Source organism: Anabas testudineus, chromosome 2, assembly GCF_900324465.2.
Source record: "Anabas testudineus chromosome 2, fAnaTes1.2, whole genome shotgun sequence".
In the NCBI taxonomy this organism is placed as follows: domain Eukaryota; kingdom Metazoa; phylum Chordata; class Actinopteri; order Anabantiformes; family Anabantidae; genus Anabas; species Anabas testudineus.
The window spans coordinates 32900969-32924918 of record NC_046611.1 but is presented as its reverse complement, the minus strand read 5'-3'; the positions used below and the strand labels follow the sequence as shown (position 1 = coordinate 32924918).

The 23950-nt window shown below is 39.3% G+C and overlaps 1 protein-coding gene across 3 annotated transcripts in view; it reads left to right on the top strand.

The window, feature by feature from the left end:
- Nucleotides 1-23950, top strand: part of LOC113163487 (partitioning defective 3 homolog) — a 306697-nt gene that overhangs the window by 275004 nt on the left and 7743 nt on the right. For all 3 annotated transcript variants that reach the window (XM_026362165.1, XM_026362164.1, XM_026362163.1), the window contains one exon: nt 20110-20221. In XM_026362165.1, coding sequence (XP_026217950.1) covers nt 20110-20221 — 112 coding nt within the window. The remainder of the gene's footprint in view (nt 1-20109; nt 20222-23950) is intronic.

Genomic DNA, 23950 nt, shown 5'->3' with positions numbered 1-23950 from the left:
TTCTCACAGACATTTTTTATATCAAGTGAACACATTCATTGTTAGAGGGTTAAAACTTCCAAGCCCCCCTCTTCCTGTTGAGGCTTTGAAGCTCTGCAATTGTCATCTTCAAGATTCAAGATTCAAGATTCAAAAAACTTTATTGATCCCAGAGGGAAATTGTTTTGCCTCATTACCATTGTTCTCAAAACAGACAGAAAGAAAAGGAACCACAACCAGGAAAGATCCAACACCAACATAAATACACAAACATAAATACACAATAACATCAATACCGAAAAACTCAATATATATACAGAATATGTAAATAGATAAATGAAATTGGGTAAATATATGCACAGCAAGGTTATGACAGTATCACTTCCCCCACACCTTACAGAGGGGGGAGGAATTGTACAGATTGATTGCCACAGGTAGAAAAGATCTCCTGTGGCGCTCTGTGGAACATTTAATGTTAATAAATCTTTGGCTGAACGTGCTCCTCTGTCCAACCAACACACTGTGCAGTGGGTGGGAGGGATTGTCCAAGATTGAGAGGAGTTTGGACAGCATCCTCCTTTCAGCAACAACATGTAGAGGGTCCAGCTCCACCCCCAGAACAGAGCCAGCCCTCCTAATCAGTTTGTTTAGTCTGTTAGTGTCTGCCACCTTCATGTTGCTGCCCCAGCAGACCACAGCATAAAAGATGACACTGGCCACTACAGACTCATAAAACATCCGCAGCATGGTGCTGCAGACGTTGAAGGACCTGAGTCTCCTCAGGAAGTACATCCGGCTCTGAGCCTTTCTGTACAATGCTGATGAGTTTTTGGTCCAGTCCAGTTTGTTGTCCAAGTACACTCACTTGTCTTTCTATCCATCGTTCATCGTGTCTGACAGGGTTTGTGGCACAGATGCTCACCTTTCTTTATCATTATATCAGTGATCAGTTTTTGGGTAAGAGGCTCAGTGAAACACAGAAAAGCATTTGTTATCTTCAAAGACCAGAACCCCCCCCCTTCGGCAACACACACACACCCACCCACACCCACCCACACACACACACACACACACACAGTTTTTTAGCTATAAATTCTTCAGCCATCATAAGCTCAAAAGGTGGGTTTTGAAAGTTGGCTGCTTGTACACATTTAAAGAAAGGTATTTATAAACAAAATAAAACAAAATAGTACAAGTAAAGTGTAAACTAATTGTGAAGCATTAGTCACACTTAAGCTAAGACTGCTAAAAAAGCTTTTTATAAACTATTGAAATGTTTTCAGTTAAGACTGAATAGTGACATGGAATTATTAAAGGGAAAATGTAATACTTTCTCAAATCATTGTAATTGCCTGATTTAAATGCAAATATTGTATTCACTAAATATTTTTGTTAATGTATCCACTTTAAATGTATTATTATTAACTTCTGAAAAAATCCCCATAATTATTAGAATTACCATTATCCTAACCTTACACCATGTTTTTCATGATTCGTATTTTCCAGCAAGATGTGTGTTGAAATGAACTTAGAATTAAAACATAGCATTTAAACTAAAATATAGTATATGAAGTAGAGTGAGTGTGGGACCTCTCTCCACACTATCTCCCCCATCCCCCACCAACTTAAAGGACCCCCCCCCCCCACACACACACACACACACACACACACACACACACTCACACACACACACAATCCCCCCAACCTTGACACACATAGAGGAGACAGAGTTGGCCTGGATAATTGGGATAATAATGATTTCTGCATTTAGCACCAGCTGGGTGCCTGAAAGGTCAGGGAACAGCATGAGGACTGCCTTATCTCAATTTTGGTGCTGGTTTCCATATGGCAGCAGACAATAGGAAAGGGCTTTGGCCCCGGACACAGCAGCATGGCACAGGGCAGCTCCCACAGTTAAAACACAACAACACACTGAGGCAGCACTTAGCATGGTGGGTCTCAGAACTGCCACATAGGCTGTTTGGCTGAATGACTAGCTGAACAGTGGTGGACTGACAATAAAGGACAGTGGGAAGAAGCTGAGAGAAGTGGTGGAAATGGAAAGAGTGAAACAGCACAGGAGAATGAAAAAAAAAACAGTTAAAATCATGAAGTCGTCTTTCAATCCTTGTCTCATTTGGGACACAATTAGGTTTGTTCTTGAATGAATCAATGAGAAAGGCTTTCGTAATTTATGAAGAGGACTTTGACCTCTCTATTGAATCTCCACCTTTATGCATTAGTCTGGCAAAGGCTCAAGGTTTAATGAAAAGATGTGAACAGTGAGAGGTTAAAGGGCTCTTTTCTTTTATCCGCATTCTGCTGCTCCTTATTCAACCAACCCTTCGACCTTACTGTTCAGTGAGTTACCATGGCACCAAAACCCCCTTTAGTAACTTGGCCTAAGCTTCATAAATCAGATTTTTTACTGTTTAGCACCCCTTTTAATCTCCATATACTGACAGGTTTATTTTATTTCTTCTCTTTGGAGGACTTTCAGTAATAAGTCTATCTTGAAAGGAATGCTGGGGCATTTGTATGCATGTGCACAGGCATGAAAATAGGCCTACAGCAAAACAATGTTGTCCAAGGCTACTTTAAACCCTCTGTGGGCATTTCTTTCTGTTTGAGTTCTCCATGCAGTTACATTGAGATGAAGACTCAGCAACAATCATGGTTGTTTTTAACACAGAGTTGTTAATCCTCTACTGCACTGTTATCACACATGATTTTCACATCCAAAAGAGAATAGTCAATTTTTCCTCCCTTCTTCCTTAAGATTTTCCTTTTCAAATATAACTTAATTTAATTAAAAGGGAACTTGTGCCCAACCAATTTAATTACTTACTTATAAAGTGACTGACTTATGCAGAGCCTGTTTTTCAGAGTGACTCTCTAGCAAACATGGGCCAACAAAAAGGCCATGGGCCTCCAGGTACTGCCATCAACATTTTATACAACCCACTGGTCAGGGTACCAGTCTTGTGTCAGGGACATCTTATAAACAAAGAGTGGAGGTGAAAGCCAAAGTCAGGCACAGGTGAACAAGAGAGGAGTTAGTGCACCACCAAAGCGGCTGGATGATACTGCTCCAAGGGCCATTTTACTAACTGTCCTATTAGTTCAATTCAATTCAATTCAATTTTATTTGCATAACACCAAATCACAACAGAAGTCATCTCAATGAACTTTACAGTGTAAGGGTTAAGACCTTACAGAGTATAATTATATAGAATATTACATAGAAAACCCAACAATCCAATTTAAGCAAGCTTTAGGCAACAGTGGAGAGAAGCTGAGAGAAGTGGTGGAAATCCTAATCCCTTTAGAAGAAGAAATCTCCACCAGAACCAGGCTCATGGTGAGTGGCCATCTGCCTTGACCGGTTGGGGTGAGTGGAAAGAGGAGAGAGAAAAGAACAGCAGGCAATAAAGACAACAACAAGCAGCAAGAACATTGGACAGGTCCACTGGATTCTTGAGATATACAGTTCCAAGGCCAACTATACCTGCAGAAAATTACACAGAGAGAGGGAGACAGAGAGGAGGAAACACAACTATGTGAGAGCGAAGACACAAAGTTAATGACATGCAGTGGTAGCATTTGCATTGATACAGGAGAAAGGAAAAAAGAGAGGAGCTAGGTATACTGAGGAGATGGTTCAGTAATAGCAGGGATCTCTGCCTCTCAGCAGCAGCTATCCATCGCAGGTGTTATAAGTAGAGATCGATGGCTTATGTGAAATCAGATTGCAAAGTTGAGAGTGTGAACTACTGGCCACAAAGGGGTAGAGGAAGATGGAATAGAAAAAACCTTTATGGGTCTCAAGGAAGATGGAACAAGAGGAGACCCATGAGCCTCAGAGAGAATGGAATGAGAAGTTAGTTAAATCTCAAGTGGAGAGACCATGGAGCTCTCAGGAGGAGGAACAGCAGGAAAGAAGCCAACCTAAGAGAGATTCTCCTGAGCATTCAGACCATAAGGAAGACAACATAGAAGGAGAACTAAGAGGAGTCTGAAGAAATTCAGGATCAGGAAGAAGAACCAGAGCTGGTCATTGAATATACCTGCATATCTCCAATTTCAGAGGCATCACCACCAAAGGGGGATAAAAAAGGGAGAAGATGAAGAGCAGCCCCGTGGAACAAGCAGTAAGCGGAAATGGAAGGATAGATCAATTGATTATAACTTTCAACCATCAGTTTTTGCATTTTCAATGTTTATTCTCTCAACAACTGTTACAATTAGAAGAGAGCTGCCATTAACCAGTGTGGCTCCACTGATATTTGTAGTTTGAGGCTTATGCAGGTGCTAGTGTAGATGTAGTGGAGGACACTTTGGGATGAAGGTAGTAAATTGCTTGATTAATCTTTTAATCTTTAAATAGAAACCTGTACTGGTCAACCTCAGGCACTACCATAGACCACTTTAATGTGAGGGCTGGACTGGACTCCTGCACTAGAGTGCTAAGGTAACATATATTAGATAAAAGCTATATCACCCTGGTGCCTGTCTGTTAAATAGCTAAAAAAAAAAGCTACAGCCAGCAGCAAGCATGTGAAACAGCTATTCTGCACATACATGTGCAGCTTAACTTAAAAAACAAAAACATTTTTATGGGGAACATAGTGCACAAGATGGTTAATCTTCCACAGAAACCTTTTTTTTTTCAATGGAGCGCTACATTTATTAATAGAAAACAACAAATTGCATGGATGTGGTTCAGGTGTAAGGTGGCCGTACAATGTGCAAGACTATCACACCCAACAGACAATTCAATTGAGTCGTGTGGGTGATTCATAGGGGTGTAACCGAAACCGTGACATTTGTGTTATCACCAGCATCAAATACATTGTTTTCTTGGTCGAGTAAAAATATTTTAGACATTTTGCTTTAATTGTGCTTAATACATGCTGTTATATGCTATTTCATAAATAATGTAATCAACAATACAGAAAATAAAAGAAACAAAGAAAACTGACATAATGATAAAGGCATGTCTGCCTTTCGTTGAATCATAAAATATAATCAAATTTCAGCATTTTATTTCTCAGACAGATTTATATTGGTAGCACTGGTCCAATCATCAGCTCTGTATGTTTCCACTTGATCTTATGGATTTTCATTGCAAATGTCCTTAAATATATTTTGCATGTTTGAGAATATGTGCCACTCTGAGAGCAACCATATGCTTTTTCCATGAGTGTGTGTGTACACATTGTGTGACTCTGATGCGACCTTTAACTTTACTCTTCTCTGAAGAGATTTTCTTCTTAAAGAGGCATAGTAACCTGAACATGTGGCAAGCCCTCATTAAAATTCAAACTCACATCTTATTTGGTCACTGACGTCTTGGGCACTCTTTCTTGTGTATCTGTCCCCAGTTCAGCATAGGGAATCCCACAGGGAAAATTCCTTTCAAGTCAACTGCATTTCCCTTTCAAATCAGCTATTACTGAAATAACCTGGGCAGTAGAGAATATTAGATTTAGTGGAGCAACAGCTAATTCATACAGTACATAGTAGTAGTAGTAGTAGTAGTAGTAGTAGTGAAATGATTACATTTCAGTTCTTAAACTGCCTGCAGAAATATTACATTAAGTAAAGCAATCATATAAAAGCAGAAAAATATAATTTCATGTGTTTCTTATGAGACAAATCTAAGCTGGGTCACACACATCTAATCACACAAATGTGAGTATTGCTGCAGAAGAGGAATAAAATCAATTAATAAAATACCTTTACCATCAGGTGCGAAATCCTCGTTTCTTTTCCTTCACCTAGTTTTATAGTTTATTTTTATTGGCTATAATTGCTTTTTAAGGAATTTCCTGTTGATACCTAAATAAATGTTGACTTCTGGCTGTTCATCAACACAAATTTGCCAGTGATCCCACTAAATTACCGGTTTGATATGATTTTATTGCTAAATTATTATTATTTCAACAATAATGCCAATTGATTCTTTGTTGCAAATGTCATGTTCTGTCAGTATTACAAATTTTTTAATTTCACGTCTAAAAGTTGAAAAAAGTACTATGTTATTCAGTTTAAGGTGACTTTTGGAAGCTAAATAGATTTTTTTTCTTTCCATTTTTGGCACAGTCACCACACCCCGCTTTGGAGATTGGCATTCTTGAACACTGGCCAATTGGCAACAACTGCTTTTGCTCATTGACATTTTTGCTTCTAGTTTACAATGTATCTACTTTCTACTTTTTTTCTCTGCTCTTAATCTTTACACAATTTCTAAGTATGGCATAACTTAAGCTTTGCCATATCAACTGGTCTAGAGGGCCTGTAAAATGTATTTTTAGGAATGCCTTGGTTTTGATTGGACTGTGATGAAAGCACAGTTAACACTTGATGAGATAATTTTGTTCTTTTTCTCATTTTCTTCTGATGCTGATGGATTAGATGTGAGTAGAAAGTGAGCAGAGAGCTTGCTTGGGATTTTATTGGTGAAGACCTGGAAGGTTGTACTTGCTTAGCTTTCATTTTATTGAAGATATTTCATTTAAATATGTTTGATGTCGTCTTTCCTACCTCACCCAGTGATGTCCTTCATACTCTCACACCATCAGGTACAAAATCCTGGTTTCTTTTCCTTCAGCTAGTTTTGTCAGATCACATTGTGGATGCTTTGGTGGAAAGGGGGAGGGGTGTGTAGGACTGTTTAAAGGTGATAATGGCCTTTAAAAGAAACTTATCACTTGTCATGTGGGCATATGGTTAGAATCAATTTTACTATTCCTTAAGCTGTCACAGAAACTCACCCAGCCATTCTGCTATCAAAATGTATTTAGGTATTACATATTCATGTAAGTAAACTTAAATTAAGTTACTAATTTTAAATTAAATGCTAGATAACAATGGCTAATTTGCTTTCAATTAGTGAAAGAGGGGGTGTGGGGTTGGGGGCACAAATACATGCTTTAGACATTTCTATCCTTCACTCAGACCAGGGTAATTATTGCCTTAATTCCAATAGCGTGGGCCTCTGCTTTGTGTATCAGTGTGTGTCTTGTATCATACCTTGAGGATATGTGTTAACTCAGCAGGTTGAGTGTTATTGTTTTTAGCTCTGTAGAGGGTTCCACAAACAGTGGCCTGTAATTAAAGGACTTACTCCTACTCAATGCATTTGTTCTCATGCCCTTTGACCCCCCCTGTGGTGGGCATTGGGAAAAACGAACATTTTGTGTATGTGGGTGTATATGCATATGTGTGCTTGTGTGTGTACATAGGCAGGCGATATCTTAATCTAGTTTCAACTCACTGTTCACTGATTCACACATCAAACCCCATGGCTGCCATCTGTGGACACCCCATTATCTCTTTTGTCAGTACTGGGGTCTAATCCTTTGTGGCTTGTCTGAGACCTCTGGGAGCACCACCATCACAAGTTCTGTCACCAGTGTCTCTTAGCTCTGTATATTTAAAGTGCAGTCTAATCCCCCAGCGCCAAAGTCAGTCACCTAACCAGGCCTAAGTAATACTCTTGGACGTTACAAGCTGCATTAGGAGCTCTGTTGAGTGCTTTGCCATGTCACATGGCTCGTTATACTGTAGGGCCTATGAACCCGCGGGCTTGCCAAAAATAGGTACTGTGTTATAAGATGAAATAAGAAACACAAAGAGAGTGTTTTATGTCCTTTAACTCTTTCTTGTATCTCTCATAAGCCTGCAGTTTCCTTTAGTGACTGCTGAAATGCAAGGCAGGAGTTCCACTTACAGTAGTGGAGGAAGTTCATGATAAACATTTTTCTTATGTCATCTCTCTCTCTCTTTTCAGAGCTCTGTTTTTTCTGACTCAGAGACAGTTTAGTCCAAGGATTAGGAAAGATTGCACTGTGATACAGACTCCAGTAGTCACCAGCATAGGGAAACAGACAGAAAGAGACAAACACCCTATTTGTTAAGGGTAGGGTTAGTGTTTGTTTGTGTGAAATGCGAACAGTCTGATCCTCCTAATAGCTGTTTGGAAAGCATGAAGAAGCATTATCAAATATCTGTGTTCTCGTTGAAGCCCGTAGCCCATCTTAAGTTACACTAGTTCAAATCGCTGTTGCTGAGAAGAAACAACAGAACAGGACTGAAGTTAGTTAGTTAATAATAGTAGGTATCAGCATTTCAAACAAACATGCTACAAAACGTAGCAGCGCAGTGCTGCCTTTGGAAACCAGTGGAGTTCTATGGCACAGACAAAGAAGTCCATTCATGATGATGATGGTTCATGATTTAAAGATATAATGATCATGTAGTTTATGTAGTAGTTGTCCTCTCTCTCTCTCTCTCTCTCTCTCTCTCTCTCTCTCTCTCTCTCTCTCTCTCTCTATATATATATATATATATATATATATATATATATATATATATATATGTATGTGTGTGTGTGTGTGTGTGTGTTTATTATACCATATTACCATATTATATTATCCAATTTTTTTTTCAGTTCAGCTCTTTAGCTGACAAACTGAAAAGAAAAGACAAAATTATACTTGACCAGTTTTTCACCCTGTGGCCTTTTTCGTACCTTGTTTATTGACTGTCAATGTTCCTGATTTGCATGTCTGTCACAGGGGAAGTGGTTGTTGCAGTCATGATAATTGAGATAATAATCACAGCCAATGGGTTTGTGTGCGTATGTGTGTGCATGTGTGTGTGTGTGTGTGTGTGTGTGTGTGTATGTGTGTGTGTGTACAGTGGCCGGGGTGGTATGTGGAGGAGGCAAGAGGTGCCCAGCTGTCTCAGTGACTTATGATTGATTGATGCCTGATGCAATATGATAGATGTGTACTCACATTTAACTGAGCAATGACCATGGCAAAGCTCATTGTAGCTTCAGCAGTTTAAAGCAGGGTTATGGCTTCATTAAGGCAGAGAGCCACTGTAACCATAGATCATGGTGATGACAGGGCAACATTATGTCTCATAATGATGCCATGAATGTGAGGGTCACAGGTTAAAGGGGCATTAACATATAGTAGTAAGACTCCTGGAAGTTGATGGGTGATAGCAATAATGGCAAGATTTCTTTTTTACTGACTTTGTGACTTTATGGTCTGATACAAATTCACTGCACTGTAAAAGACACACAAGGTCACAGGACAGGGGAATGTGATTAAGTTTTACATGTATAAAGGTTGATTAAGCATAAATAATTTTGAAATAATGGTAAAATAATAAAAGTGTTGAAGTAATGAACAAAAACAGCCCACAAATCACTGTTCATTAGAACAAAGAGGCTTTTGTATAAACTTTTTATTTTATTTATTACCAGGACATTAATTATTTAATGTTTACACATACACTTTAGTCATTATGTTTAAGCACAGAGTTCAAATCACTGTAAGTGCTGTTATGAGAACACTTATTAGTGCTTTTAGCTCTGATTCTCTCTTCTTTACCCTTTTCTTCTTCATCCTTTTGTCTCCCCATCTGTCAGTATCTGCCAACCTCTTGACTTTCACATTGATTATTACACAGCACTGAAAGCCTAAATTGAAACAATGCAACCGTTTTCATCTTTCCTTTTTTCATTTACCTGTCTGCATGGCAATCAGTAAAGGTCATGAACCCTGACCTCTTCTCTCTTTCTGGCTCTCAGAGGACTGCTGCAAGACTTAATCTACTAATGGAGACAGAAATAGGTGATGTTAAGGAGGGGGAGAATAAAGGGGCAGCAGCTCCCCTTCTACCTTTAAACCCCCCCCCACCCCTTTTTCCCTCTACTTCAATTAATTCCATAGAAGTACAACCTCTCCTCAGCTCGTAGAGCTGCGACCAGCTGTGCCAGGAGTAAAAAAGTCATTGTTAATTATTACACCCAATACTAATATTGTTATTATTTAAAGTGGCTCTGGAACTGGCAATTGCTCTGCCTAATGGGCATCAAACAATACCTCTCTTGTTAATTATGTACAGAGGAAGTAGCAGCAGCATGGGGGGTCAGGGAGGAGAAGACTTCGGGGCTGCATGTGTATGGGATGACAAGGAGGGCTATAGTGTGAATTATTTACTGTTGGATCGTGTCTCACCCGCTGAGTGGATGTCGCTGACATTTGGAAAGGAAATGATTGTATTCAGCACTGTGTGATGCTGCACTGGAGGAAATTAGATATTTTACAGGTGTTGTCCTTAAAGTATGAACCCGAGGGACCTAATAAACGGCAGAAAATGATGATTTTAAAATAATGCACCAGATGTCAAATGATACATAATGAATACATACGTAACATTTGACGAATGCAGAAGCACTGCTTAGGCCCATTTAAAATCTAAAATTAGCCTTTCATTATAGGTCACTCATCAGTGTCTAATTCTGGCAATGTGCTGGATTAGCATATGAGTAACAGAGGGTCAGTTACATATGAACATCTGCTTGCAACTGTTGATTTCCATCTATCACAGATTCACACATCAATAGAATATTTGGCTTTATTTTACAAAATAAAATTACAATGTACCATGTGGTTGCATAGATCTGGAAATAGGGCTTGATTGTAAATGTGTTGGGGTGGATTCTTTCAGGTGCAAGCTGGATAAAAGCTAAAACATTGTTAAAAATGGTAAATACATCATTCTTTAGTTGCAACTAAACCCTACAGAAACTAATCACAGACACATTTTATTGACTAGTAATGCACTTGCAGTGAGGGTCAATTTACCACAACTTAAAATTTGAGATACTTTTGAGTGAATAGCACAGTGGGTAAAATATGATGGTAATTCACATAACCAACTTTTTAATGTTGGTACTCCAGGTTCTTGTGATTAGTCCAAACTAGAAAAGGTTGCTAAGCCCCCTTCAACCAATGGCGCCATTTTACCAGAGACAACTTCGCTGCCAGGAACTTACGGTCCCCAATGCTGTAACTGCATTCAGCTGGGGACAAATGGCACAAGAAGAAGGCACAAGGATGGATAGTGTTGTTGCTCTCGGCCCATTGAGATAATACTGCGCCCACACCTTGGTGCAAGGCATCAACCTCCACTACAAACTGCCAACAGGGGATATCAGGAGACACCACACCACTTTCCTCGGATCTATCCGTATGTTCAATTCAATTCAATTCAATTTTATTTGTAGAGCGCTTTTTACAATTGACATTGTCACAAAGCAGCTTTACACAACCAAAGAACAGTACATGAACAGTGAATGTGTAAGAATCATAATAATCAGATTGTCCCTGATGAGCAAGCCGAGGGCGACAGTGGCAAGGAAAAACTCCCTGAGAAGTATGTGACCTAGGGAGATAATGGAACCAAGAAAAGTCACGGACAGGGAGTGAAATTGGCATTTCTCTGCCTTGACATGCAGACAGTTTTGTAGGAGTCTTTGCAATACCAGCCGCATGCGTTTCACATGTTCTAAAGCGGATAAATGGAAGGGTTTTTTTTTTTTTTTTTTATCGTGATCTGGTTGAGCCCTCAAAAATTAGTGCATGGACGATGATCACCATCTTTCTTTCCCACGAAAATGTGGAACCTGCAGGAAAGGAGGATGGTTGAATGAGCCCGGCTGCTAGAGTCCGTTCAGGTACTTTTTAATGGCGATGTGTTCAGGGACGACAGAGAGTACAAGTGGCCCCTAGTTCCTTGTAGGAGGTCAATGGCACAGTCGCATGGTCTATAAGGTGGGAATGAGGTGGCTTTGGATTTATTGAAAACCTCGTAGAGATCGAGGTAACCATCTGAAACACATGACAGGTCAGGGGAATCCTGAACCTCCTCTGCTACTCCTCTTCAGAGGTATAGGGTGCAGCACAGAGACAGCTATTCAGGTAGGGCCCGTCACCAAGAATCTTACCAGAAGGCCAGTCACTATGGGGGTTGTAAGCCTTAAGCCAGGTATCACCCAACACCAAGGGAAGACGTGGAGAGTTGATGACATGAAAGGAAATGCACTTGTGATGATTTTCCAATAGAGTTTAAATAAGTTCGCTATGGAAAGAGCATGGGTGAATAATATGGTTGTCAAACGCTCTAACCTGGACAGGTTGCAGCACGGCATGAAATGGAAGACTGAGATTCTCTGCTGGGTGAAAATCAATAAACTCTGCATCTGCTCAGAATCGATGAAGGATGGTGATAATCTTGTTCTGAAGATGGAGTTTGATTTCTGTGAGTGGGCGAGAACTAGGGGAATGATTCAGGGTTCGGCCCAGCAATACCCCTGTTTACTGCTGAACCCCGGATTTTACTGGACAGGTTCTGATGTGGAGTGATGCCCCTCCACAATATAAACTCAGGTTATTTTGGATCCCCCTTTGTCTCTTCTCTGCAGAGAGCTTGGTGCGCCCAATCTGCATAGGTTCAGGTGAGGGGAGTGTAGCAGGCAGAGGTTATGTTGTCTTGGCCCGAGGAGCAGAAGCAGCCCTGGTGAAAACGTGGTTGGGAGACAGAGGGTGTGATTTAGTGCGCTCGTTCCCTGATGCGCCAGTCATTTCAGACAGAGGTCGATTAGCCCATGAAGATTCTTGGGTAAGTCACAGGCAGCAAGTTCTTCTTTTATTCTTTCATTAAGTCTCTTATAAAACATAGTGAAGTACGCAAATTTGTTACAGTCACAGAGATCCGCTAATGTTCTGAATTCTAGTGTATTCAGTCACATTCCTGGACCCTTCTCCTCTCTCAGAAAGTTAAATAGCAGCTTCCTTATCTGGTTTTGTAGGTTCCTCTGAGAAGACCTCAAAAGAGCAAGCCTGCAACCTACGGTATTGTAAGTGGTTGTCAGGTCTTTTGTGTGGGCCTATTAGTGATGTTTACCGAATCTCCAGAAAAATGAAGAAAATAAACAATACTATGATAAAAGAGTTCGCTTCTGTCCACTAACCTCAGGGAACAGTGTCATCTTGTTTAGAAATCTTGGGCTGCAAGGAAAACACAATCTTTCTGATCATTTCCATATGTCATCAAGAGTCAATTGCCTGGTTTACCAAAATATTCTCTAGCATTCCTAGAGTTTTGGATTGCTACTCAAAATAGAAACTTGGAAAGGTGACTTGTCAATGCACAACGTCTTACTGAGCATTTATTTTAGGTCACCTTATGCAAAATAAAACTTAATGTGACCTAGTGCTTCAAACCAAGCAGTTTCAGTTTTTCAAGTATTCACATAGGCTTAGCTTACTTCTCTTTTTCCCGTTCTCTGTCTAGCTAGCAGATATCTCATAAAAGCTTCCTTTGAAGCCTGATGGGTTCATAAAAACTGGGCTCACCAGTTTAGGTTGATACTTTAAATGGTAAATGTTCTGCACTTGTATAGCGCTTTACTACCTAGCTGGTACTCAAAGCGCTGTACACTGCGTCTCACTCACCCATTCACCCATTCACACACCAATGGCAGAGCTGCTATGCAGCTGATCTGACTCACTGGGGTAAACTTGGGGTGCAGTATCTTGCCCAAGGCAAGGCACTTTGGCATGTGAAATGGCAGCTGGGAATCGAACCACCAATCCTGTGATTGGCCGATAACTGCTCTACCTATTGAGCCACAGCCACCCATTTACTTTAGCCTATGGTCTTGAGTAAGACTTGCATGTCTCCTCTCCTCATGCTCATATACTTTGGACGTCTCATGTATGGCTCTATTTAGGTAATTCCATAGCATCTCTATTGGTTTAAGGTCTGGGTTCTTAGTAGGCCACTGCAAAAGGTGGATTTGGGTTTTCTGAAGCCATACTCTCGTGGTTTTGCTTTGTTTTGTTTTTTTTTTTTTGTGGTTATCCTGTAGCATCACCCAGCTTCTACAAAGTTTCAGCTAATGTACAGACAACAACATTATCCTAAAGAAATATTTGATACACTTGGTAATACTGTAGACTCATAAACACGGCTGTTAGCCAGTGCCTTCAAATCTTTGGCTGTAACTCCAGGTTGTATCTTTACCTCACTGATGAGTGTTCCTTCTGCCCTTGGGGTCATTTTGACTGGCTGCCCGCTTTTTTGTAGTTTAGCCACAGTCCCAAAGTTATTGTAGAGCCTTTGAAAGCTTCTTTTGGCAAGGTATGGCTCACATCAGCATCTTCTTCTTGTGCGGAGCAAACTTGGAGTAGTTTTTGTCAGTCAAGTGGCTGTAGTCTACACCCTCAAAATAATTTTAATTTTAGCTTTTTGGAGTTCATTATTCCAAAGGTTCACATACTTTTTTCCACTAGCAATATGAGGTTTTTATGGTTGTTCTCAATAAAGACAGAAAACTTTGTGCAGATTTTTTAGTGTGTGTTAATATTTTAGGCACAGATGACATTTTATGACAAATTAATGCAGAAAACCAACCATGAAATTCCAAATGGTTCACATACTTGTATATGTTGTACATACTGTACATGCGTATGAACAAATGCACATTTTAAAACATTATGGTATATAGATCTCTAATAGTACAGATAACACCATAACTGAGATAACTGACATATTCACTATTCACACACACATTCACCCCCATCTACAAGTGGCTTTTTAGCTGGCAAGGCACCACTGTCGGTGCATCAGTCACAAGAAGACATGGGTGAAATCAGAGCCTGACAAATCCAGGGTATTATCGGGCCTTTGTCCAGCCTGCAGCTGTCATTTACCAGGCTAGTGGTAGAGGATGAGGGGGAAAGGAGGGAATTCATGACCAATCCCTGTAACCACAGAGGGAGGATTGAGGCATTCAGAGATAAAACATATGAGGAAAAGAGAGAGTGATGAAGAAAAAATAGAGGACATTTTTATAAAGATGGAAAAGAGAGAATAGTGAAGAGGGAAAAAAAGAAAAAGAATACAGTATGTGCTTCAGCTGCTCTCGTGTGATGATAAAATAGTGGCAGATTGGCCGATATATGCTGATTTTGTCTAAGGACTGAAAAAAAAGTTTTATTATTGTCTCTCTACTTTTCAAAAATGACCAGCAGTAATAGATATCTAATCTTTTTCTATCTTTATCTATAGGTCCCAAAGGCTGTCCATCTCCGAAAAAATGCCTCATCTTTGAAATAAATAGAACTAAAAAGTCCACGGGGTGATGGAATAAAGATGAGCTAAGCCTTTGACTTGCTGTAATTGCTAAACGGCCCAAACTTAAGAAGCCTGCCCCCTCATCTGCAGCACAGAGATACTGGGTCCAGAGCAAGAAAGCACAAAATCTGATAGAATTTCAATCAACTGTTATCAGATAAGAAATAACAGGCGGTCACATTGACAGCTTCCACAGTACAGCTTTTTTATTTAAGTTGGAAATGAACATGTCTGTGACAACTCCCAAAAGTTCTGTCAAATTTTATCTCTTGAAATTTTATCCCCTCTGTTGCTTTCATTTTGAATACCTGGGACTGCCCCCTGACCTTAGCTTTGCTCATATGATCCATTTTACACACTCAGTGACTGAATTACTCCCTTATTGGCTAGTGACAGGACATGCAGAGAGTCAATGCAACTTTGATCCACCAACAGAAGCAAATAGGGGGAAGGTGGCATAGTTTGCATCCTTGGCTTAAGCCTTGTGGTGCGTGAGACATCTGCCAAATCCTGCTGGATCAAAGGATGACTATTACAAACATAGACATCCACATACCTCCACCTGCTGCTTTAGAGGGCTTATGACCCCTGTCAGCAGGTCAGGTGAAAAAACACAGATTGGTTGAGGGTTACACACATGCACATAAAAACAGGCCACTGGTCCTTCATTATCTATTGAAAAGTACTGACAATTGGGACTTGTAAAGGTTGTGATATAGTAAGGTATTTATCTGAGACTACAGCTGCTTATGTTGGTATCAAATTGTCATAAACTGCAAACACTGTACAATAAAATAATAGCGATGGCATGTCTTTATAAAATGCGAATGCTGGAGATACGTCTTTCAACAGGCGGTGCACGGTCCCGTTGACAGCAGTTTTCAGTTTTTGGCGTACTATCCCTTTTTGGCACAACATGCCACTAATTCCACATAAATAAAAATTATATATGAGAGCTGTTTTTTCCTTTTTTAATTTGAGCACAAAATTGAAAATCAGAAAAGGAACTTTTAGCATTTTTGTTTTTTTTGTTTTGTTTTGTCTTTTGTGATTTCATTTTTGTTTTAAATTGGAAAAACTAATGATACACAGACTTGTTTGGGACTTATTTTTTGTTACGTAGCATTTTCCTACTTCAACCAGTTTTTAAATCTGTATATTTAGATCAGGAGAGTATGAGTTCAAGCAACAGAAGGCCGAGGAGATTGGGAGTCTCGTTGTTCAGATGGGTCTAAATCCTTGTTATTTGACCTGACTCTGCATGTCTGTGAATTCACAGGTTCAGCTCTCCCAGTAAGCCTTCAGAATAATCTTTTAGCCAAGCTATAAATACAGTAGCAGTGTGACTTTACTGAATACAAGTGTGAAGTGAGCAGAGGAGAGATAGGGAAAGCGTGATAGTTTAGATTGTGTGTTGACCTCTTTGTGTGTATCTCTGTCTGTGTTGAGATGTGTGTTCTGTGACTAAATTTGTATGCAACTGACAGTAACGTGGCCAAACTTAGAGGCCAAGTGCTGACATTACTATGTGTGGATATACAGAGGCATTTGAGCAAATCTCATTGTACAAGAAAGAATGAAGATGCTGGTTGTGAAAATGCTGTGGCACATGGATACTTTATCTCCCCCATGTTTTAATTACTTTACAGGCTGTATCCAATTTTCCATTGACTCCCAGTTTGAAAGTAGGACTGTCAGAAAATGAAATAGCTTTGGGATTAAGCCCTGCAAGCTCATGTGATGCAGACTCATGATGCAGACAGTTTTCCCTTATCCACAAACACACAGCTTATAGCAAAGTGATGAGCAGCACTCATTCCTTTTCCTCATACACATTTATTGCTGGCAAGGGTGACATATTATTCTAATTGTTGAGGTGGTTTGTTGATGTAAATTGCTCCCCACATTTCCCCAGTCTTTACTCACAGCTTTTGTTCTTCAGCCCCATTACAGATGTTGACTTATTCAGCTGAGAATATAGCAGCAATGACACCTACGACTTGGCAATGGTCATAGTGGCTAATTATGTATTAAGATGCCCAAGCATTTGATATATGGAGACAGGCCTTCTGCTGATGGCTACAGTAATAATGGGCAGCTTCTGTTGCCTTTTTAAGCTTGATATCTGCTCTTTCCTAAAGTGTAGCTTTCCATTTCTTTGTTCTTACCATGTGAATATATTTAAACTGAAAAAATTACATATGGTGTTTTGCAATAATCACATTAACTTGATACTCCTGTGGTGGGTGGAGTACCAACTGGGGAAGCCCCTGGATATTGCAAAGACCCCCTTTGAACTGCCATGACAAATTCACCACTCATTAAATCCCACCCCCACGCCCAGCCCCTATTTGATGCAATTTGTTTCATAGGTCTTTGAAAATATATATTGACATGGTCTGCTGCTTCTTAAATTTCACTGAATTTCTCCCTCATCCAACTCTATTATTTCATTCAACATACACTTGAGCAGATCTTTGGTAACATACAGGCCATATCCATTTATATGATATGGATGCTTTAGTACATGGCAGAAGGGCAATAGGTGTTTTATGTGATGTATATCAATTCAAGCAGTGTTGTTTATAGCCTGGGATGTGACCCTTTTTCTGGATGCCCAGCTGACTCCAAAAGCACTGCCTGACCCAGGCTAAAAGGTCACTCTGGAGTCAGCCTGGTCTCTATAGATATTTCACTGTAATCTTTTTACATATATTATCACTCATTATAATCTCACCCAACATCTCTTTTTACAAGCAAGGATGCAATGAATTTCAACCTATGTATTAGCAGGCAGATATTGTAACTGCACATTGTTTTTGTGTTTTCCTTGACAATCTTTACAGAAATCCGGGTGTAGTGTTGTCAGTGCACTGATAACACAAATTTTTATATTATTTTACTATGTCTCAGAGTCATCAATTTACTTGACTGACAGATAGAAAATAACTGTCCATATGTGATTTAATCATTACCATAATCATCCTAAACGTGCTATGCAAGGCTCTTGTTCTGTTCGGTTTCATTTTTTTATAGCTAAAAATGTCTGCTGTAAGGAGTCAGAAATTTTGATAAGTCTAATATTAGTACATTTGGCAAAAATAAGGATAGAATGGTTGACATTAACTTTAGAATGTAATAAAACATAAAGCAGAGTAGCCCATGACATGAATAAGACAACTGTCTTGTACAGTTTGTGGTATTTAAAAATGAATCTGTTCATTTGACTTGCACCAGTCCCAGGAGAGTGAAGTCCTCTTTCTAAAGCAGAGGTGTCAAACTCAAATTTGCATTGGGCCAAAATTAAAAACTGGGACAAAGTCATGGGCTAAACTCAATATATATTGAAAAATTTACTGCAATTGTGCATGTTTTCCCATCTCTCCAGATTTGTAATGTTAAACCTTTCATATGGAAACAAACAGTTTTGCATAAACATTGAATCTGGAGCAAGCAAAGTTTAATATTAAAAACAAATGAGAAATTAAATGTGAAATAAAACACATCAGTGATATTTGTTTCTTATTCAAATGAATAAAATTAATTATTATGTCTCTATCTGTAGTCTTTCGAGTTCATTTTTTAATTAAAATCTTTTTTCACAGGCCAACAACAAAACAACCAAAAAAAAAAATTTACTTCAATGAAAATGCAATCTTTCAACTATTACAGTTTCAACAGCCCATGCCTTGGAGTAGAAAAAGTGCATAAAGACAGCATTCATTCAAGCTCAGTTTGCTACACTCTGATTTACTGTGATGCACATTGATTCAGATACGTGGCATCTCTTCTCTTGTTTCTAAAAGTTGTGTGTCCTTTTTTATGGTTAAATTTATTTATAATCTTTGTGAACTTAACCATGTTGTGTTGGATTTGTACATAGTACAAGTACTTCACCATCACCATCACCTTAAAAGCATAAGCCAACCCATGCCCCATTGAGCCACTCAACTGCCCACATCCACATAAAAGGCCTAAAGTAAGCTCCCTGCTCTCCCACCCATAAAGCTAGGAATCAAATGGAGTATAACTAATACAATTGATTTGGATCAGGAAGCGCAAATCATTTTATAACCGTGTCTTGCCAAGTGCTATGTAAGGGGCATTTACAGAGATCTGTGCATTCTATTTATTGTGCTTTTAATGAAGCTTGATTGGCAGAGTGTCCTAGTGCCCATTATCATCAGGAGGGTGCTCATTCCAATCTGCAATTATTATTATAATTGTGCTCAGAATACTCTGGGCCCAAATAAGCAATCACTTCCACTGCTGGTGTGCCACCTGTAAATGCTACTCTGAAGTACACACACGGGGTGACAGGTCCTCATGTCAAGCGTCCATTTTGACAGTGGTTTTGGCTTTGTCTCCTCATCCTTCCTATACATTCCTCTTCGTTTATTCTGCCTGCCCTCTGTCTCGCTAGAGATTTCCGTTCCTCTGTCCTGGCTCACTTTGTTTCTTTCCCCTTTCTCACATTAACCTTTATCTTTTCACCCCATCACCATCCCCAAGGATGTCCCTCCTACTTTTATATCCTTTACCTTCCTTCATTCTATCCATTCTACTTCCTACATTCCCAAGCTAATGTCCCTTATAGCACAGATTCCTAACCTTTGGTCACTTTGATACCTATGCATAAATGAAGGCTTATTATCAAACTAGATGTCTCATCATAATTATGTGTCTTGTCGTGTGCTGCCTCTGTAGCTGGTGATAAAAGGAGAGCCTGATTAAGCCGAGGGAAGGCTATTGATTTCTATTGACAGGCCGCACAAAGCTCTGTAATGAAGAGTATGTAAATGAGGGTTTCCACAGTGTTCAACAACTGTGTACCATAAAAGACCAACCAACATCCTCATGAAGCCTAAAAGGGATATGCATCACTCACAATGGTGCACGAGGGATTCCTTCACTTATAGAGATGTTCAGCTACTAGCTGCTAGAAGGGGGATTGTGGAAAGAAGAGGCACATGGAAAGTCAAGTATGCAAAAGTGAACCATAGCTGTCAGATCAAGGGATTCCCAACACAATTAAGAGAGGTGTTAGGGTGGTCAAGTGAATTATTAAAATAGGAAAAAGTGAAACTATTAGCTCCACAGTCCTCTTTTTCTCTCTCCCAACAGTCAGATGGCTCTAAGTAACCATGACCGGATACAAAGATTGAGGAACGAATTCCAGCAAGCTAAACAAGAGGGCAACCCAGAGGATCATACCTACAGTTTCAACCAGTTCCGGGTGAGTGTCCAATAGGAGCAATACTCCATCAGAGCTGCACATACCCAGAAACACACACTGACATTTCTTCCGCTCACAGCTCCAATAGCAATTACCTCTGATGCACCACTGGACACTGGATCATCTCCAGAGTCACCAGCTGCTTAATGGATTTCTTACAATGATATTTTATTCTTATTATTTTTATTGCTTATTCTTTATTGGTGTTATCTTAATTAAGACTATTATCCAGTTCATTTGAAGGTTGCAGTTTGAAATATATATATTTATATTCATATTATTCAGAATATATTTTACTAGAATATGTTCATGCAATATAAAGTATGAATTTCCTCTAAATCTTTCTGGCACAACATGAAGCAGGAAAACATTTTATGACAAGTGACTGTTCACATCCTTGAGCCAAAGTAAGGGGAGAGAAATCTATGAGAGACCCACAGTTAATATATTTGTTAGACTTGATTAAAAGGAGGTGGAAAGAAAAAAAGGTCATGATTGATCTGTAACAACGGGATTTACTCCTCATAATTGGAAATTTTTAATTAAGTTCATTATTTTCTTAATTTATTCAGGCTTGATCACACATCCCTCCATAGTGTGCATGCAAAGTCAAACTGTGCCTGGAATTAAGCAAAGAAAGACTACTACATATTATCCGGTATCATGAATGATCTTAACAGTTCACTTAATTTTACATAATTTTCCTAGTATGTTAGAAATGATGGAACTCACTTTATTTAGGGCCATTAAACCTTTCTACATGATTCTGATTTTATTCTATGGAGTCTAGAACCTAGATTTAGATTGAAACCCCCTGGATTTTTTATCCCTCTATTGACAATAGAGAGTCCACCAACAAACCAATGACTAGTCTGAGGGAGTTACAAGTTTCAGCAACTGAGATAGGAGTGGCTGTACATACAACAACTGTTGCCCGGGTTCTTCACCAGTCTAAGCTTTATGGGAGAGTGGAAAGGAGAAAGGCACGAAAAACATGAAAACATGTCAAATCACCAATTGATTGTGCTAATAGGCATGTGAAAGACTCCATGATACGTAGAAAAGGGTCTAATGAGAGCAAAATGGTGCTTTTTGGCACTGTATACCTACTCACTGCACTGAGCAGAGCTTTTTATTACGGGTCAAAATTTCAGACCTTGCAAGTTCAGACTATTTAGTGACCTGGTTACCAGTGTCAGTTTATCAATAGCATAAGTTTGGAGTTGTATCTACTGCTGTTTGTCCTGCTATATAAATTAGCCTATTTTTGAACATGGAGAAGGGCAGACCTAGTTTAGTATTGGTCCTACTAAGGGTTGAAAATCACTGAAGGTAAACATCATGCTCCACTGTTTTCTTAATCCGTCTCTCTTACCGTTCTTTAGGATGAGATTTTAACAATTAGTTTAACACTAAGCAGTTCCAGTCATACTCAGTGAGCCACTGAGCTCTTAGATGCTTGTGATTGTCGACATTGTTGAGCATAACTATGCCATTGCACTGGTAATAAGATACAGGGCAAGCTCTGGAGTATTGACATCTATTTTATTAGCCCTCTTTCATGTTATTTTAGTTCTGCAAGCAAGGATTCACAATGGCAGAGCTTGTTAGGAAAGATACAGGCAGACACATGTTATCTGTTGACACTGATTAGAAATCCTGGATCTTTTATCAAAATCAAAATGAATACTTGAGAAGGATATGGTAATGAAAAGTAGGGTAACAAAAGGAGAAATAGATGAAGAAAAGTATACTTCAGAAATAAACCGACACATCATGTTTAGAAACTGAAAACACAACCTTGTTGCTGGGTTGTGTTAAAGCTAGTGTTTGTACAGAATGATCTCCTTCTTTTTACAGTGTTGTTCAAGGGGTTGAAAGTAACTAATTATTACAACCACTAAAGGGCACCACGCTCTAGGAGGCAGTTAAATGCTTACCTCACCAAAAGAGAGGAGTGCAGAACTGCACTTTGACATACATTGTCTCTGACTACTCAGGGACAATGAGTACAAAGGTTACATCATAATGGTTACATCGTAATGGTTCCCATCCAGACCTACAGAGATACAATCCACCTGAAAAAGTCAGCTCAAGTACTGTATGTTGTGAGTCTTGTGGAACTTGTGATTATCCCCCCAAAATGTATTGGAACAGTAAGGCCAGTTCCTTTATATTTGCTATAGACTGAAACATAACTGAACAATTACATTGAATAATCAATGTAATAGGACACATCTGGGCAACAAAACACACCTGTCAGTCACATGTTCCATTACTTTTGCTCACATGAAAAATGGGTGGCTTCAAACTAAAAGTGCTATCTTCTAGGTTGTGTATTGGATCCAGCTGTAAACACCTGGAAATAAAAGCTGTTGATCTTTTGTCTCATATTAATTTTTGATGTCAAACCCACAAGTTTTCAATCTACAGCTAAAAAAAATAAACGAACGCCATCTTTCTATTAGGCCACCTTGTTCAGATAAAAGGTCAACAGAACGCCCAATATTAAGCTCAATACAACTGATTCTAAACAACTGACTGCTAAAAAATCTTTAAATATGTCTCACTTTAAAAATAGAAAATGTACAAGACGACCTTCATCATAATGAGGAACAAGTACAGAGTACAGAAGGGACTACATGAGGTGTGAGGTAGACCCTCTGTGGGTTTGACCCCAGCTTGTATGCTGTGAAAGTCTGTAATGACGATGCTGAGGTCAGTCATTAAAAGTCAGAAGCTTCTAATTAATGGAATAATAACCAGGACATGAGAAACCCTGTCTATTATGTAGCCTCCAGCCAACATACACAATTAGAGCTGGCATTGTCTCTCCTTTCCTCCCTGCTGTTCTGTGAGAGGGGATTTCCAGATGTTCATCATGAAGCACTATGTATTTTCCAAAGTTGCCTTTTTTTCTTGTGGTCTCTGTCTGTGGCAATAAAATCAATTTGTGCAGTCTGTTTAGAGCACCAATGAGTATGACCACAGAAAGAGGTTTGAGAACCACAGTGCTACTTTGGATCAAACACACCAACAGCAGCTTGTAAAATCCTTATTTATGTGAGGGTTTTTTTTGTATTTTACCATCAGTCTGTCTCTTACTACCAGTGTATTTGTGTCTGTATATGTAGATGCCACCAATGCTCTCTCTGAATATGGTGCTTTCATGCTGGCGCATGTTTGCTCCTGTACATCTTGTCAGTGTGATCATATGAATAATAAACTGCTTTTAGAAACTTGTCTAGAAACTTTTAGTCTCTTGACTTCTCAAGAGATAAGACTTGCCAACATATTTAAACAACATCTCACACTCATTAAGTTCTTCAGTTTGGTTGTCTTTATTTTTTTAAGAAAACAAGTGGACTGAGTGGACTGACTAGCTGCACACAGCATCCCATTATATGCCTTGTTCCTCACTTGTAAAAAATTTTTGGATAAAAGCGTCTGCTAAATAACTAAATGTAAATGTAAATGATGTATATGTGGTTGCACTTCAAGCACTGATATTGCACTATTTGCTTAGTGGTGAAGGTTCTCAGTCGCCCTAGTTGAAGTTATCTGGAAGTTGAGTCATGGCAACTGGACTTCCTTCTTGTTAGGTTAAAACGTTTCTCTACTCATCCAAGTAGCTTCTTCAGTCTGAAGATAGTTGGTTAGAGGCCACAAATCTACACTCCAGGTTGATTTTACTCCAACCCTGGCCTAAATAGGCTCATTAGGTGAAAC